Source organism: Mycena indigotica, assembly GCF_014461135.1.
Source record: "Mycena indigotica strain 171206Taipei chromosome Unknown Mind.scaff0013, whole genome shotgun sequence".
Taxonomy (NCBI): Eukaryota; Fungi; Basidiomycota; class Agaricomycetes; order Agaricales; family Mycenaceae; genus Mycena; species Mycena indigotica.
In genome coordinates this window covers 1,435,736-1,453,144 of record NW_023503012.1, presented here as the reverse complement: position 1 = coordinate 1,453,144, position 17,409 = coordinate 1,435,736, and the positions used below count along the sequence as shown (strand labels likewise).

Below are 17,409 nucleotides of genomic sequence, written 5' to 3'. Positions count from 1 at the left end.
AGGTGACAAGGCCAGTGGCACCATATAGTGAATTCTTAACTTGGGGACTTTAATCTTTATTCCATACTTTAGTAGGGAAAGCAGTTTGACTATAGTATTTCAATAAACTGTCTACTGATTTTAAATTTTTTTTCCAAAGGGTTTTGTTTTTGTTGGTGATATAATAGGTAACACAGACACTTGATTGAAATACCACAGCATACTGCACATCATCTATCAATATAGCAATAGCAATGTTGAGATCAATAGACATGCATCAGTAAAATAGCATAAAAGTCTTTCCGGTCTTTGGTCTTTGGGGAGGGTCTTTGGTCTTTGAAAGTAGGTCTTTCTGGTCCTTGGTCTTTGGTGCCTAATCCTTGGTCTTTTTCCAGAGTCTTTGATCTTTCTTGAGATTAGTCTTTTTTGAGATTGGTCTTTTTGTGAGATTGGTCTTTTTCCAAGAATGGTCTTTTTGTGAAAGTACTTTATATCTGCATATGTATAGGTATAGACATGATCTGAATCATCTGATATCATCTATTCTATAGTATGAGAGGCAAGGAAGTTGGTGAGAGATAGAAATCAGAACATATGTAGGCTTAGGACTTGCTACAGACTACAGTAAATAAATGAAGGCCCATTGTTTACAACTTTACTACTCTATTCCACTTCAAAAGCCATAGAGACAAATCCAAGGACAAGTCCAAGCAATTTCCTAGCACATTGTCATTATAATCATAAATAACCAAATACATACTACATTCAATCATAAGCATGCACATGAACATTCCATAACTTCCATTCAGCAATCACCTGGGCTGTTTACTCGATGAAATGTGCTAAGTCCGAGCCGAGAGTGATGACGAAGCTGCGATGACAAACCGGCCGGGTATGGTCCGTAGCATCACGGACCACGTCAATCGCTCCGCAGTCACAGTCACATATCTGCTTTTTTCTTCCTTCCCTCCCCAATCCTCTGCCCAACCTCCGCCTTTCTGAACGGTGCCCCGAAATACAGAAGCCGACACGGACCAGTGTAAGGTGCATACCGTTCATGAAAGAAGACCCTCTGCTAATCTTTGTCGTATACCTGGTCGCCTGAGCTGGCAAGGGTTACAGGCTGCCTGCCCCCCTTCCCTCGCCGTTTTCGGCCACAGTGGGTGAGCCTGCAACACTTCCCCAATACTAGTACTTATTCACATCATCATAGCATCATGGCCCTCGCATCTGCCTCAGACTGGCCCTGCATAGCGCGACCACTTTTGTTTTGTGGACAGTGGCATTCCAGCCCGTGTGCTGTGCGTTCTCCGCAGGAACGCGCGCGCGAGTAGAGGCCACATGTGCACCCCCCTCGACAAAGCTTTGAGCGAGACAACGCCGTCGTTGTCCCGCAATCCCCATCTTATTCCGGTGAGTGTCACCTTGTTTTGCAATTCAATTCGCTCAGTGTCTGTGTTTTCAGGTATGACATATCACCTCGCCACCGCCGCGTCTCTCCTCCACCACCGCGTCTCTCCTCCTCCCGACGGGGCACGACTTCCTGTCTGGCCCCGCGGGTCAAATCTAGGGCCGAGGTGTGGCCTGTTCGGCAAGATCAGGCCTATTGGTGGGGAGGAGGTGGCGGGTGGGCGGGCGGTGGGAGCCAACCGCTTGCCCGTTAGCGCTGGAACTTTCGCCGTCGGGAGCGACGCATTGTTCGCGCTCGACGCTGAGGTTTGGTGTGAATCAGTGTGGAACTGAGCTCTGGGTGGCCGGGGAAGTCAATGTGTTGTAGTATGTAGTACGCTATGTATATAGTCATTTATGAATTCAATTTCTTTCATTCTTTCATTTATTGCATCCTGAACACAACTAGAGCATCTTTCATAGTTTTCTATCAAGTCTTTATGGTAGTCTTTTCAAGGTCTTTCCAAAGACTGCAAGGTCTTTCCAAAGACCAGGACGCTGTCTTGCAAAGACCTAGTGTCTTTTGAGTCTTTTGGATCTTTCAGGTCTTTTTGGTCTTCACCAAAGACCTGAAAGACCTAAAAGACTTTTGTGTTATTTTACTGATGTGGCCCTCAATTACAACTCTGACTGCATCACTATGTAGGATAAATATCTAGTATAACAATTCACATTTTCAAGCAACAAATGCTAGACAAGCAGTGGAAGAGAAACATCTGCCACTTGATCGATGAGATGGTAGGTCTCTGATGTGTGATTTCAACTTGATGTACTGACAAATGTGCAAGTCCCATATAAAAGGACGAGGAGTTGTGCCTGGAGTGGATAAGACATATCATTGTCTCCTCTACAGCCAGGGACAGGGATGAGGGAAGGAGCAGAGGTTAGGGTCTGTGATCATCCCTTAGCAGGGCCCACCTGTGTCGCCCATATACTACTATAGACTATCAGGTCTATCCCAGCGGGTGTCTGGACAGCCATCCGTACCCTTACCCCTGTGGCTGTGTACCCTTACCCGCAGGTACGGGTATGGGTTTACCCGCGGATGCAGTAGCCACTAAAGGAGGCGGGTGAGAGATATTACCAGGTTAGTGGCCATAAAAGTGTGGTAAAAATGGAGCACTTAGCGAGAATCGAACACAGACCATCAGTAGCAGCAATCGAGAGGCAATCGAGCTGAGTCAGCAAGCTCCGGGTAAGGCAGCCACTGCCCCGTGTACCCGCGCGGGTTGGCCCTATCCGTGTAATTCCCTAGACCTGACAAGCTACATAGAATTGTGGCAGGGCCATGTATATAAGGTGTGATAGTATACCAGGTACTCTACACTGCCAACGGGGTTCCAGCTATGTCACAGCCGGAAAATCCCCAGTGGATACATGTGATACCGGGCTGGTTCCTGGATCAGCGCCACATGGCTTCCATGTTTGGGAGCAAATGGATCTACTCTGGGTCCAGAGTGTCTGGAAACCAGCAGGATCTGCGGGTCACCACCATATACTATATTTGGTAGAGACTATGGTACTGACTTGTCCAACTAGATGCAGAATAACGAAACTATTTATTGCAGCTACTACAAACATATACAAAGCATACTCAGATATTGATACGACACTTGTCCTCACTGCTGCTGTCCCCAGCCGGCCCAGCCATAGACAAGTGCTACCATCCCAATGGCCGGCAGCCCCATCGCCTCTCGGTCGTCTTCGCATTGAGGCCCAAGACAAGCGGTACTGAGGAGTTGAGTCAGCAGAGCACCAAACAATGAGCATGCTGACCTATGGGTGGCCGCTGGTATCCGCTGCTTCCATGCAGCGGGTTCGTGTTCGCGGAGCCACTGGGACATGTGGCACTAATGAGTAAGTCAGCAGAGCACCATATAAGATCAGCAGACTGACATACGGGTTTCCGCTCCTTCGGTGCAGCACATTCGGGTTTGGGTTTGGGTTTGGGTTTAGGTTTGGGTTTGGGTTCGCGGGGGGCTGAGTGTGCGCGTTTGCGGTGCTCAGTGTTGCCGTTATTTGGCACCGGGTGCAGGTGACTAGCTATGAGTCAATATTATACTCACAGGAATTTCGCAGCTTACAACTGAGATGCCTTGTGGATGAGGGTGGCAGGGTGGCAAGGTGGCAGGTGGCAGGTGGCAGGGGGTGGCCAAGGGGGGCGGAAGGCCCACTGGTCATGGGGTGGCTCTGCTGATAAGCCTCTTCAGACAGGTGTATACCGCTCCGATTTCATTATTCACACCTTTGCAGTACACTGTCATCAATCCCGCCACTTGACAACATCTTACGGCCAGCCTATTGGCGCGCTCTCACTTGCTGCAGCTGCGGTAAGTCTTACATTGCAATATATGTCCTATTCATCAGTGTCAGGCGGAGCGGGCTCTCCTCTTGTGGTCGACAGGCAGTCTCGAGAAAACCCAAAGGGATTACCGGTCATGGCAAGCCCAAGGTCGCAAGTTTTGTTGAGGATCCTTGGGCTGACCATGCGCGGTTGTACCTCCGCGGCATTGAAGGGCTATCTGATCAACTTTATATGCCGAGCCATAGGTGTTATATTTTTACAAATGCAACTAGCTGCAGCTAGCATAACAGTTGTCAAATACACTGAGCAGGGCTTTTTGTCACATATGTCACATTCATTTAAAGGCTTATTTTATTTATTTAAGACTACTATTATGGTAATTGATGATGGAACTGATAGCATCTAGATAATGTCATCAATGTGGAAACATTTTTGATTGCCATCAAAAGTTTTGATGATTGTAACCAGCTACATCATTTCTGTCCAAATTGGGATTATTAAGTATTTTCTATATATATAGTCTTCCAAATTATATAACGGGTCTTCGGCCTAAAAGAAAAGGAACTTAACATTCATTTATTAAGTATAATAATTATCAATACTGATGTTATATCAAAGTTTGATCAGTCTTATAGGGGAACAGAAGACAAATGCACTAACTGCACTCAGGCCTCAGTGGAGCTAGTGGATTTGACACCAGGTTGACTCAGTGCACTCAGTGCAGTTGTCAAATGTGCACAACTACAGGTGGAGCTGTCAAATGTGCACAACTACAGGTGATATAAATGCCTTCGGCACACACCAGTGGCTCAGCAGTCCGACATGAGTGGGTCCGAAATAGATAATCGTAGTGATATCATCATTTCCGACAATGATGATGATACTCCACAGGCACCTGTTGTCGAGGCTGTAGTGAGTGGCGCAGGAGGAGTCAACAAATTGGATAGCCAATAGAACCATATATACAGAATACATTGCTTTTTCTTTCCAATTTTGAGTGCTGTCCCAATCCTGGTGGCTTCTGTGAATATTCTGTACAGATTCTGGCAGAAGTCTGGCGACAGAATAGATCTTGTTGATGGCTATATCATAATGACGCCAATCAGATTCTGATAGCTTGGGTTGCCTATCACTCACCTGTCAGGCCTGTTGCCAAGGCGCACAAGCTGATTGAGTTTTGCTGATGTGCGCAAGACCTGCAATAACTTAGCCACTCAGTAATGACAATGTTACACAAAGTGAATTTTCTTTCTAAGATTATGGCCCAAGAAGAATGTCAGCACAGTGTTTTCTGATGTTTTCCAAATCAACCCGGTTGCACCAAGTCATAATGGATAACACTGGGAGAGGGTTCAAAGGTTTACTTTAGAGACATATACACTTTTGTAAGAAGATTGATTCAGACTAATCAGGGGTCATCAAGAGTATATAAGCCATAGTGGATAACACTGGGAGGGGGCCTGAAAGTTTACTTTAGAGACATATATGCTTTTTTAAAAAAGATTGATTCAGACTAGTAATCAGGGGTCATGAAGGGTATATTACCGTATATATTGATGTATGATGTCTAAGATGCTAAAAGCTTGACTATAATGTTACACAAACAGGGCAATAGAGTCAGCTTTTTTTTTCTCTGCTGAAACAGATTTCAAGATATTAGCACAGTGTTTTCTGATGTTTTCTGACCCAACCCGGGTCCAATGAGCTCTAAAAGCAACTTGAAAAATGTTACATGGCCGAGCGGTCTAAGGCGTTGGATTTAAGAAAGGTTCTTGCGAGCTTTTGAATCCCAATGGGGCAACCCGCGCGAGTTCGAACCTCGCTGTAACCAGTTTTGCTTCCGCTCGCCACGCGCCAGCTTCGGTTCCCCTGCTCTGTTGCCCCAGGCTCACAAGTAGTTGTTGTCGCGCCTTCTAATCGCTGAACTCCGTTTGACCCTTTCAATAGCGTCCATCAGTGGACCTGTTGGTCGGTCAGTCTGGACCTGTCACAAATCAATATCAGTCACCGCTCTTACGTGTGACTTCGAGGGTTGTCTTCTCCCTCCGTGCATGCCCTCAATCAACCTGGTCTCGGGCAGCCGAATACCTGCCGGACTCCATCTCGTTCTCTGATCTCTATCATGGCTCTACCTGTTTCCATCCGCCGCAACCTCAATGGTCTCTGATTGGGCAGCGGCACCGCCCATGTGCGGCTTACGGCGCTCATCAGCCATGGCCAGGAACAGGCCTGCCAACACAGGTGTCTCCGACGTCGCAGGAGCGTCGTATATGGCTTCTGCAGCTTCTGTCCGGGTGTGTAAGCGTCTTCCGCTCCATTATAAGAGCTTCCTTCGCTGGCGTGCCCGGTCAAGCTATCGACACACGGCGGTGACACACACGATGTTCAAGCTTATCCTCCTGCAAATGCTGTCTCTTCTCCCCGTCCTCGTTTCGACGTCATTAGCGGGTGCAACTCCCGTCACGACCGCGGCCCAGCACACATATGCCAAGCGGGACATCCTGGCATTCTACGCGACGCAGAATTGGTTGCAGTTCATGGCCAATCTCTTCGCGCAGAACGCGTTCTACGGCGTCGGCGACGGCGTCCCGCAGCTGCAGAACATCGCGAACCACCTGAAAAACTGCAGTGACGCTTTTGACTCGGCCAATTTTGCCATCGCTGTCCGTTATCCCTTCTCTCCGAGTCATCACGCTGATCCATCGCGCTGACTGTCATCCACGTAGTCCATGGTCCCTGCCGGCGCGCTGACCGCGCCTGTATTCGCGGCGGCCGACCTTGTGTCGACGGATCAGCTGTTCTTGCCCTCGACGCAGACGACGATAAGTAATCGGCCACCTGGGCACGCTGCTTGCGGGCAAGGCGTTCTTCGAGGCGGTGAAGGCCAACGGGCAAATGACGCGCGTGCTGTGCCACTGGGTCGGCGACCTCGCGCGGGAGAACGACATCTTCCTCGCCAGCATGATTGGCGCGGCTAGTTCAGTCAGTCTGGTTACCTTTCCTGAACTTGATAAGTATGGGCTTATAAAGAGACATAGAACCAGACGATCGTCACGAGCTGGACACAGTCGCGCAGTTTGAGCACACAGAAGTACAATGAATTTCTGAGTCCGCTCACTGGTTTTGGCTGTGGTGGGCTGTAGCTTCCAGGTTCCAACACCCAAGAAATTACAATAAAAAAAGTGAATACAGGCTGAATGGAACCACTACCGAGATAAATATCCTTGAATCACGGATAAGGTTAAAGTGTCCGGTTGCCCCACCGTTTTGATTCGCAATCTGGGCGGCATCCGGCAGCGATCCGTTCGGCAGAAGTGATGTCGCAGCCGGCAATACCGAGCCGGTGTACGGATGCAGTCCTGCGGTTGAGCCTGGCGGGGTGGTGCCAGGATTAGACTGGATAGCACCGTTCTTGTTGCCGTCTCCGATCGATGTCGGAGCCGGTCCGGGACCGGGATTCGCTGCAAATAGCATCAATCGAGTGGTCTCAGTGGTGGTGGATTCTCCTTACAGGTCGGTCCTGGCGCAGGCTGCGTTCCAGCGTCCGGCTTTGTCGTTGATGGCCCTGGTGCCGGTGCTGGGTTTGCTGTCTTCGCAACCGTGACGGGGTCTGTAGCGTCCTTCGGATAGACATATCCGGCAATCAGCTGGTATGTGTACCCGATAGCGATGGCCCGGTCGCGCTCGGCGGCGTCGGCGGTGTAGAAGTGGTCCTTGACGTCGCCGTCTTGGTAGAGGCGATACAGCGGCACGGTGTCGCACTGGGCTGACGGGTAGACGAAGATAGGTGTCGGGTTGTCTTCGTAAGAGTAGACGCCCTGGGCGGTGAAGCTCGCAGCCTCACCGCTGTCCGCAGTGTAGAAGTGGTCAACTATTTGTGAGGCATTTCAGATATCGCGGCGATTGCGCGTGAGCAAGATGACATACGGGCACCCCAGCTCCATAAGCGGCGCAGCCTGACGCTGCCCTCCACCTGCGACGTAAACACAAGTGCGCGGATGCCTTCCTGTGCCCAGCCGCCGCCCGGGACGCTGTTATATTCGTTTGCATCGACCTGTGGTGGGGGGTTGACTCGAACTCAATGGCAGTGCAAGATGCGCACAGTGTAGAGGTGGTCTGTGCCCGCTCGGAAGTTTCGGTACAGTGGCTTTGCTTGTGACGGGGGCGTGCAGACACCATGCGCCTGAATGGAATACAAACTTGGGGAAGGGTGATATGAATGCAACGCACCCCCAAAGATGTGAAAAGAATGGTGCAGATGGCCAATAACTGGTGGATGGGATTAGTGGAGTGGATCCAGAGCATTAGGGGCGTAAAGAGAGTAGAAGAGGTCAGTTGAAGGCAGCGGTAGGATGCAGCATGGGCGTGCCGCAACCAACACCCAAACAATATCGCCCGCAAACGGCGCCGATGTCCATCGTGAAACCGCGTATCAGAGAGTGTCTGCGAATCTTCCGTCAGCAATACAGTGTCTGTTTCAATGTTGAGAACATGTTCGGCGTTTGCGCCGCTGAGGCTGAGATGTGAACTCAGGCTTCGAATTGGTCTGCTCTGGGTCCGAGTCTGCAATGATCCAAACCAAGATGGCCGAGGATGGCATGAATATACGGAATGGATGACTCGGATACACAGAGGCGCAGAGGGCACAGCCTGAGCCAATACACTTAATCCCTTTGCGCCTGCCTCGGAGTCACAACACATTCAAACGGCTCCGGATGACTAGAGAGGAGTACATCAGGGATGCACCGCCAAACCTCAAACCGATCGACCTACCTGACGAATGCAGAGGCCTGTGCGTGTGGTCTAATGCTTTTTACTTCGTTACCGTCGGGAGCCGTGATTTCGAACGATGCAAGGATGGTGGTGCACGCCAGGAACACGGTCGAGTCGCCCAGCAACCGCCCAGGACATATCCTGCAGCATCGAAATTAGGATTCGGAGTACCACGGAGGGAGCGACACCACCCACCGCCGGCCGAATCCGAAGACGATTTTCCGCGGGTCTGGCTGCGGCTGCGGCCCGAGAAAGCGCTCGGGGTTGAAGACGAACGGATCGGGATAGATGTCCGCATCGTGCGCCATTTTCCTATACCGCGCCGATTTTGTGAACAGAAAAGAAGATGGAGAGAGCATGAGACGGACCAGATGTTCGGCATAATGACTGTCCCCTTTGGAATAAACAGCTGCGCGTGTGTAGTGCGATGCGTGTACACGAAGGCCTCTTTCGCACAATGCGGGACAGCTATGAACTTAAATATGGGTGGTATACGAATAGTAATCGGTGTGACTAACCGATTGGTGCCGCAACATGCCAGCGGAGCAGCTCCTTGCAAAATGCGTCCATATAGGGCAGAAGGCCCTCCTCGCGGTCGCGGGTAGTAGCAAGTCGTAGATCGCCATTATCGTCGTCACGCAGAACTCGATCGATTTCAGCGTGTGCACGTCGCTGCACTGCGGGATAGAGCGACATGGCGAGAAAGAACGCTGACAACTGCGCCGCAGTCTATAAGTGCAGTGTAAGTGCGATTTCTAAAGAGACAAAAATTCCTGTTACCGTGTCGCTCCCCGCAACCTGGACGGCCGCCGCTGCTTGTTTTAGCAACTGAGTATCTGACTCGTGGGAGACCTTCTCAAGAAACGTTCTTGCGAATGACGGCTCGGCTGTTCCCCTTGACTGAAGAAGGATAAGGTTGCGATTGGATACGATAACCCACGACAAACCAGTTGATCAGTAACGAATTGGAGGCCCGTGTGTATCGTGTGCTGGAAATCTTGGCGGATCCTCCTAGCTAGTGTATGGAAACCTCCGCCAGGTAATGACTCCGGCCAATATTTCACTGTGAGATGTCGACTATTGAGTAGACAAGAAAATTGAGTGCAACACACGGAATGGAAAGATATCAACCATGTACGCCGCCGGGCGAGTGGTATCCATGAAGTCCCGAGTAGCAGCGAGAAACATTTCGTGCAGAGCATCCTTGTGGCCAGCGGGCGGCGCCATTCGATACCCATAAGCGAGTCGTAGACCGATTGCACTTGTGATGCTGGAAAATGACATGTCAAGAAGGAAATGTCGAAGGAATCAGGAACACACCGTTCGAGGTGTTCAAACAGCCCTTTGCCCTCACTTTCATGCAAGATATTGACGAGATTTTGTAGTTCTTCGGTCACGACGCCCTCGAATGCTCGCGCGGCGTCCTTCGTTCCAAACACACGATGGAGCATTCTTCGCTCCTTCTTGAAGCGGTCGGTATACAAGCAGAGCGGAATCACGGTATCAAATCCCGCAAGCTCGCCGGCCATAGGGAGCACCGGTCTGTCAGAGCATAATGCACCATGCGCATCGAGTATGTCCTCCGCGACTTCGACGGAGTTGATGACAACGATGCGTTGGGAGAGGATGCGGAGGAAGAAAATGTCGCCTTCAGATACGATTAGTGCGGGAAACATCTGACGACAAAGACGCACCGAATTCCTTGCCAATCTCAGCAAAGGCAAGCCACGGACGCTCCAGAGGGACGTCGAAGACGTTGCCCAGGATAGGGATCCCGCGGGGGGCCGGGTGGGTATTGGGGCCGTTTTGAGTTCCAGCGGGAATGAGCGACGCAGGCGAGGGCCCAAGAGACAAGTAGCCCACAGAGTACAGCGGCGGCGGGGGTGTCGAGGACGGTAGGCAGCATGGGGAAACGCAGCGAAGACGGAGATGACAGCGTGTCGCTCTTTCGATAGTTCGGGCGTTGCTAAAACCAACCTAGACCGTGTCTAAGTCCTAAGTAGGGAAGCGCGGCTCTTACCGATCAATCACCGCAAATTGGGGAATCGCCCGGGAGCAGATGCAAACCGTCTCCGGGCTGCTGGATAGCATACACCTTTCAGCTGCCCATGCGTCGAGAGAAATGAGGTATGTGCATGTGGTTGGGCAGGCCGTCAAAGTCAAAGTAGCTTGACGACAAGCAACGGCGTGACTTAGATGTGACCTGGCACGTGGATCGCTTCCGCATTCAGCACTTCCGTCAACAAACCTCTACTACGCGCCTTGAAATCCCTCGGCTTACGACGCAACCTATTTCGAGTTGTTGAGCTCTCGACCGCATTGTGTCTTCCCGCCTACTCCTCGCCACAGACCGTCCCGCTCTCGTGGGCAATGCTCATGACTCGCAAAACGTTCAAGTTATCGTCCTCAGGCTGGGCTACTGGAGAGTGCTAAAAGGCTAGCCCGGGTTTTGTAACGGTAAGTCTTACTGCATCCTTTGCCTCCAGCCCCTTTCTCACTACGCCAGCTCCTCTAGCCCGGATACCTTTCAAACTCTTCCTGCGACCAGAAGATGTTAGTACATGTACCACCGCCTGGAGTCTTACTACTCGACTTAGGTAAAGCAGGGCCCAAAGAATATGGTCTGAACGTGGCTTCTCCGCTCATTTGGGCGTGGACATGGGCTCTGGCCCTCTGGGTGCCGTCTATCATGAGTGTTATGGTAGATCATTGCGGCCGCGGTATGCTTTCGGGAATCGACTCATCCTTCCGCTGACATCGTCGAGGTTATCTTCATCGTTGGTCTTCCAGCCCCGTGCCACATCTAGACTCATTTCCCTCCTCTCTCCATTCGCCGCATCAGCATCATTTATCTGGACTGCTTTCCTATCACGAACTTGAAGGAGGACTCTGCTGCTCGTAGCTCCACCGGCTAGCGACCTACTTTGTCATGATGACTTCCCGCATTGCTCTACGATACGGTGTATCGCCGCTGCTACAAGCTCCGGCTGGTGCCCGGGCCATCTATCACTACCATTTGCACCCTAGCCTCTTCGCTCCCCGCTCGACATGTGTTCACGATTTCGACACACGGACCTCTGCCCCAACACATTTACTCTGCCCCACTCCACATTCCCTTCTCGTTCTCGCGCAACTCGCATTGCCCACGTTTTAGGGTCCGTGCGCTTCTCAAATCCACTTCGGAGATGGCCATTTGACGGTCGGATGTGCATCCGTTGGCGTTGGCATGAGAAGCCAAGCGAGGCGACGACTCACGCCTCGATGCTCCGTCTTCCACCCTGTCGTCCATCTGTCACTCTACGGACCTTTCCATGCCACGTTCAGATTTCCCTATTGCTCGCTACTCTTACTTATCGATACCCAGTGGCATCTTCAGGTTGCTCTGTTGCTCTCAATTTGCATTTCACTTCCTCCGGGAATACTAGTCCTGCATCTCATCTAAGGTCTTCTCGTACCTCGCTGGTCTCCAGGGTTCTCACATGTCCATTATCTTTACCCATGCTCATCTCCGCCACTTCTTGTCCTCTTGGTGCCACATCTTCGAGGCGCGCGAACTATTCCGCCCCACTGGCACATGCTGTCTGTCGCTTGAACGTAAACCACATCTAAAAGCCATCCCCATACGTTCTCATCGCGTTTTGAGCGCTGTCTGGAAACTGCTTGACGGCCAGACACACCTCCTTTGCCGGCGCGCGGATGAATGCAATTCTTGCAAACGCACATTGCGGGGTCACTCAATAAATTATTCCTCGGTCTCTTAGGGAGCCCATTCAATTGCGAGCTCGATCAAGATCGAGAGTTGGCGCCTGACCCGAGAAGCCCTCGCGACGGAATAAAGCACAGCCGCCTCATTAGGAAGGCTTTTCGACTCCGCGAAGGCGAAGGACTTGAATGGCAACGTAAAGAAGATGGGCGGTGTTTCTGACCGGGACAACAACTGCAAAGACCCCCACCCCTGGAAGCAGACACCGAGCGCGCCTTCTTGGGACAAGGGCCCAGACCATGGCCAGGGTTAACTCCCGCGAAGAGCTCCTGCTAAATCGATTACAGGACGATCTGCCGGTCGGTCACGATCGGTGGCGGCTTAACGTTGTATTCGAATGCTCAGGCTTTCTCGCCTGCCAGTGTCACCAGGCCCGAGTTTGGAGCGCAAAGTGCGACGAGTCCTCGTTCCTGTTTGACTGGCGAAATGCAGGCCTGTTCCTTCCCGACGGCAGTGGCGGATAAGACCTCGCTGTAGCGACTCGTTCAAGTCAACTCCGGGTTACGCCCCGTCGCGCAGTCAGCGAACAGCTTTTGCTTGTCGGTATTTCGCTTTGGGTTAACACGCCGTGTATCTGATCATATGCCTGAGGGTTTGATTGCCTAGTGGTTTACCTTGGAATGCCGACCGGCGACAGCGACCGTGGCTATTTATTGCGAAGAAGGCGACCGTAAGACGTCGCGCGACGGGGGAGGGGATTTCGCACTGGCATATGTCAGCTGTGCGGCCTGTGCGGCCACCTGCATTCTGCCTGCGCGAGTCTCTCTCATGGTCGTGGGTGGCGGACAGCAATGGGTTCGATGAAAACGGAAGTGCGACATATCGGTGGTCCAGACAGGGAGGTGGGCCCTGGCGCGTACGTGATTGTTCTCGATTGGCATGGCAGTGTTGATGCGTGATCCTCTCAGACCTGCTGTAAAGCTCGGGCTGCCCCCGATGCAGCCTGGATATCCAGCTTGCAAATAGTTTTTACCAGCGGCTGGTTTCTTGATCCTGGGGAAAACTATCACTTGAGCCGGGGACCGACCTATCGCCTAAGCGGAAGCTCCGATGGTACCACTGCTCTTCACACTGGCACGTGGTCTGTGAATTGCAGAAACTAATGCTTCATCGGACATTCAGCTTGAATCTCCTCCTTCCAGATGTTTCCCACTGTCGAAAACCTTGAATCTTTTGAATGGCCGAGCGACGCCCAGGCTGTCGCATGTCCCACTAACTCGTTCCGTTATCGGCGGCTAATCAGCGTCGCGGATGAGATTGAGGGCTTCTGACCTGTTTGGTCGGTCCGAAAGATGGGTACGGGTATAGGGCAGAGGTTATAAAAGAGGTGGAGCACGGCAGAGGCAGCCAGCAACCGACCAGAAATCGTCTGCATCATGTACTCAACCACCACTTCCTCGAACCCTTCGCTTCTCGCTCTGTCTGGCACTCCCGCACATTCCTCTACGACGGTCTCGAGTGTTGCGGCTGGTACGACGGCCCTCCAAGGCGTGCCCGCAAACGCCAGTCGCGGCCCACAATGCTGCCACTGTGGCTGGCGAGGAGACCATGCGTAAGTTCTGCGCGTTTCTCGCCGGTTGAGCTCGCGAACTGATGCTTTTGCGCAGTAACAACTGCCCCTTCAGTACGCGCGCTACCCTTTAGCTGTATAGTTGATCTCAGATATATCTAGAATCGTGAGCCTTGGACCCGAGGACCAGGGCTCTACAAAATAGCCCTCGTCAAAAACTGGCATTCAAAATTTGCATTTTTCCCCTTTTTTGAGCTCGTTTGTGTTCAGGATGACGGACCCATATGCACCAATATATATATCCTCATGCAGGTTTTTGAGACTCGCTCATATCGTACTTGTATTATATAAAACTTCTCTCTGCATCTACCTCACCCTTGAAGACAGTTGAAGCACGAGCACAAAGAAGATTCGATTGGCTCCCGCCGGACTCGAACCGCCGGTGTCGGATCAGCCGCCCATATTTTGATCCGCAGTGTGATTGAGTATCACGACACGTCCCCACTTGCCCCTGCCGTCCATCTCTCCGCTGGAAGCTGGATTCTGCTGGAACCAGCCGCTGCACAACAGTTGATGCGCAGTGCTGTACATATCAGGTTCGCATCACAGCAGGTGAAACGCGATCCCCCCCGACGTGAAGCGGTCACCCTCAGAATGACGAACTGGTCGTCAAGATGACTCGCTACGACGTGTGCAAACTCCCGACGATGCTGAGCAAAGCTATAAGATGCATTCTCCGCACCTCTACAATATCCACACCTCTACGCGTACAACAATCATGTCTTACGCGCCTTCACGACCAGCCAAGCTCGTCTGCCTTTCGTGCAGGCAGAACAACATCCGCTGTGAGCCTTCGCCACATGCGCCATCAGTGGCGTGTGCACGCTGCACGCGAAAGGGCATGATGTGTCAATATGTCCCTGCAGCAACTCCAACGACACCTTCTACTTCTGGCCACAAACAATATTCCCCTTCGACGCCTATCACGCTTCCTCACACAAGCGCTCCTCCATCTAATATGCGTCCTCGGTACTCGGGTGGTGCATACCCGGACCTCTCCTTATCGGGACAGGGTGCCGCAACCCCGCTGATGTACGCACCGTCGTCGTATGCCCCTGGGCAATCATCCTCAACGGCATATCCACCGTCGTCCACGTACTATAATGCGGGGAACTACAACGGAACCCATCCAGCTTAGCGCCATATCTGTATTTCTCCCCATGAAGACCAACAAATTGTATCCATACTATTCCATAGGAAAACTCGGACTGCTTTCAACTTATTTAGAATGCCACGTACTTATGTAGCGCAATTGCACTGTTCCTATACTATTAATTGAATGACACTTCAAAATGTTGTTGAAACCTGAACTTGAAGGCTGAGAGTGTCCCACTAATCTTTTAATTTTAATTCGCAATTTACACTGTTGCACTGGCGGTGTCATGCCTACTCCTCACTCCGGACCAGGTAGAAGGTCGCACCGACGATCGTCAGCCCCGCGCGCTGGGCGAACTCGACGGGGTCCCAGCGGCGGCGAGCCTCGATGCTCGGATCGAGCTCGGATGCGTCCGGGGGAAGGGAAAACCCGGGCGGCTCGCGGAAAAGCACGAAGGCTAGTGGAGTGTGAGAAGCACGTGCAGCACATGACCACGACATACTGTATCGATGTAGGCCGCTGCCCGGCGGCGGCCCGGGCGGGCGATAGGCATTCACGCTGGCGGAATGCATCAGTAAAACTACATGTCCGTCTTGGACATCTTAGGTCTTTGAAACCGATCTTTGGTCTTGAGAAGTCATCTTAGGGCATCTTGGGCTTGGGAAACAGCATCTTTGGTCTTTGACGGCCCATCTTTGATCTTTGGATCGCCGTCTTGGCATGGATTGAGTGATAAATGGAATTTTCACCACACAAACCCTAATTAAGCATTAATGAAAGCCCTGTATTCAAATCATCAGTCCTTGTTAGCAAGCATAAGTCCCCCCAACCTAAATACAAGGTGCTAGTATAGTGCCCTTGGAAATCTGCCAAGAGGTATGCATCTCTGAAACTCCCGACATCAGGTCGGAAAAGTGGATTAGCAACTGCTGGACACCCCCCTCCCTGTGTGACATCATGCCACGTGATCGCACGTGATGTCCCAGAAAGGGAACTCCTTGATGGGCGCCAGAAACTGGTGAGAATCTCATGCAGTACTACTGATTGGCTCTATATATGGTGTCCCTGGACCCTTCTTGTGCCTCCACCAACATTCACCCTGCAGGCATCATCGCAAGACCAATTTTGGCCACGGGCAGGTGCGACTTGGGTGTGAGGTGGCTGAGTCATCACCACCCAAATAGGAAATTCTCATCAAAATAATTGTACATGTCTCAGAACAACCCCAAAATCTGCTTTCATATACATTCTAAGACCATTGATAGCATTCCCAGCCACCTGTACCATACAAAAGAAAAGTGAATTAAGGCCACCAGACCACCCCCCTCCCCTCCCCCCTGACGTCTCGGCTTGCGCCGGCGCATACCCCTTGAAATCTGCTAAGTCCATTGCCGATGCACGTGCATCAGTGATTGTCACATATCATGACATGCCACGTCGGAAAAAATGATGGGCATTCGTTCTCTTTCCTTCCTTTCCCTCACCACCCACTTTCGTCTCCGGCCTGTTTCTCAACACCATGCCCCCAGTGCAGGTAAGCACTGTCCACTTCGTTGGTGCAGAGTGCTTAGCTACTGTTTCCGAAAAGCTTTTAGCGCTCTCCACTGGTCTGCAGCATATGCGCAAGCTACGGTCTGACACCGGTGCGTCCCGCCGTCCCAACTCTTTTCCGACTAACACATTGGCAGTTCAATGGCGCCTCCACATTCCCCAGCGAATGACAGCAGTGCAGGGGAGATGAGGTATAGGTGTGTTTTGCGTGGGGCTGGGGTGCGCCATTTGGTGCGTCGTTACTCGCTTTTTTGCTTGAAAAGTGTGCTGAGAGGTTATAGCGAACACCCACTGGGCATTGAACAAATCTTCTGCGCAACGCACAACGGCCCGCGCAGCGTCCTGCGTCTTTCTAGGCAGCGGGGATATATCCCCAGATGTGGTATGAACCCGTTCAGCACAACTAACAGCTGACCGTTTTGCAGATACGATGCCCACCTCTGTGACGTGCCACGAGCATTGGTGTCGACTGTCAACCTCACCAATCTCAATGTTCCTGTCGGCCTCTGCTACTTGCCCGACACTGTCGGCGGCACCAACTGGTGAGTTTATAACCTTGCATATGTGTCGTATAGTGTCCTGATGAGGCTTCTAGCGGTGGCGAGAGCATTCGGACGGCGGCGCGGGATGTGCGATGGTATGACCGCCGCCGCCCTTGTGTAGGTGCTGGCCGTGGCTCGTTGTTGGTGAAATGGCGTACTCAAGCGCGGGGGCATATATATCTTGTTTATTGTTGTATATATATAGTCTGCAATACATGAGTTTCTTCATCTATTTTGGGTCTATATCTCCAAGAGCGTCTTCGGAATGATGACAGGTCTTTTGATAAAGACTAAAAGGATCTTGAGCAAGACCATTTTGGTCTTGGGAAAGATCCCCAAGACAAATGAATCTGCTTAGCCCAAGACCATGGTCTTAGGCAT

At 51.6% G+C, this 17,409-nt stretch overlaps 4 protein-coding genes across 4 annotated transcripts; 2 read left to right on the top strand and 2 right to left on the bottom strand.

The window, feature by feature from the left end:
- Positions 1-6,081: 6,081 nt before the first annotated feature.
- On the top strand, positions 6,082-6,711 carry MIND_01277500 (uncharacterized protein; the record flags this gene model as incomplete). The annotated part of the gene is made up of 2 exons (XM_037369246.1): positions 6,082-6,396; positions 6,460-6,711. Exons 1-2 carry the CDS (start codon positions 6,115-6,117, stop codon positions 6,709-6,711), a joined length of 534 nt encoding a protein of 177 aa, XP_037214452.1. The 5' UTR covers positions 6,082-6,114.
- Positions 6,712-6,901: 190 nt separating this feature from the next.
- On the bottom strand, positions 6,902-10,675 carry MIND_01277400 (Cytochrome P450; the record flags this gene model as incomplete). Its single annotated transcript, XM_037369245.1, has 15 exons — positions 10,527-10,675; positions 10,201-10,472; positions 9,827-10,154; positions 9,619-9,776; positions 9,454-9,569; positions 9,287-9,406; positions 9,025-9,235; positions 8,875-8,974; positions 8,702-8,818; positions 8,507-8,647; positions 7,964-8,249; positions 7,836-7,916; positions 7,661-7,787; positions 7,245-7,604; positions 6,902-7,194 (listed from the first exon to the last, which is right to left on the bottom strand). Exons 1-15 carry the CDS (start codon positions 10,595-10,597, stop codon positions 6,902-6,904), a joined length of 2,781 nt encoding a protein of 926 aa, XP_037214451.1. The 5' UTR covers positions 10,598-10,675.
- A 2,953-nt stretch (positions 10,676-13,628) lies between these two features.
- On the top strand, positions 13,629-14,130 carry MIND_01277300 (uncharacterized protein). Its single transcript, XM_037369244.1, has 3 exons — positions 13,629-13,821; positions 13,877-13,893; positions 13,942-14,130. The coding sequence occupies exons 1-3, from the start codon at positions 13,646-13,648 to the stop codon at positions 13,947-13,949; spliced, it is 201 nt and encodes a 66-aa protein (XP_037214450.1). The 5' UTR covers positions 13,629-13,645; the 3' UTR covers positions 13,950-14,130.
- Positions 14,131-15,225: 1,095 nt separating this feature from the next.
- Positions 15,226-15,507, bottom strand: MIND_01277200 (uncharacterized protein; the record flags this gene model as incomplete). The annotated part of the gene is made up of 2 exons (XM_037369243.1): positions 15,226-15,392; positions 15,438-15,507. The coding sequence occupies 2 exons, from the start codon at positions 15,505-15,507 to the stop codon at positions 15,226-15,228; spliced, it is 237 nt and encodes a 78-aa protein (XP_037214449.1).
- Positions 15,508-17,409: the final 1,902 nt, after the last annotated feature.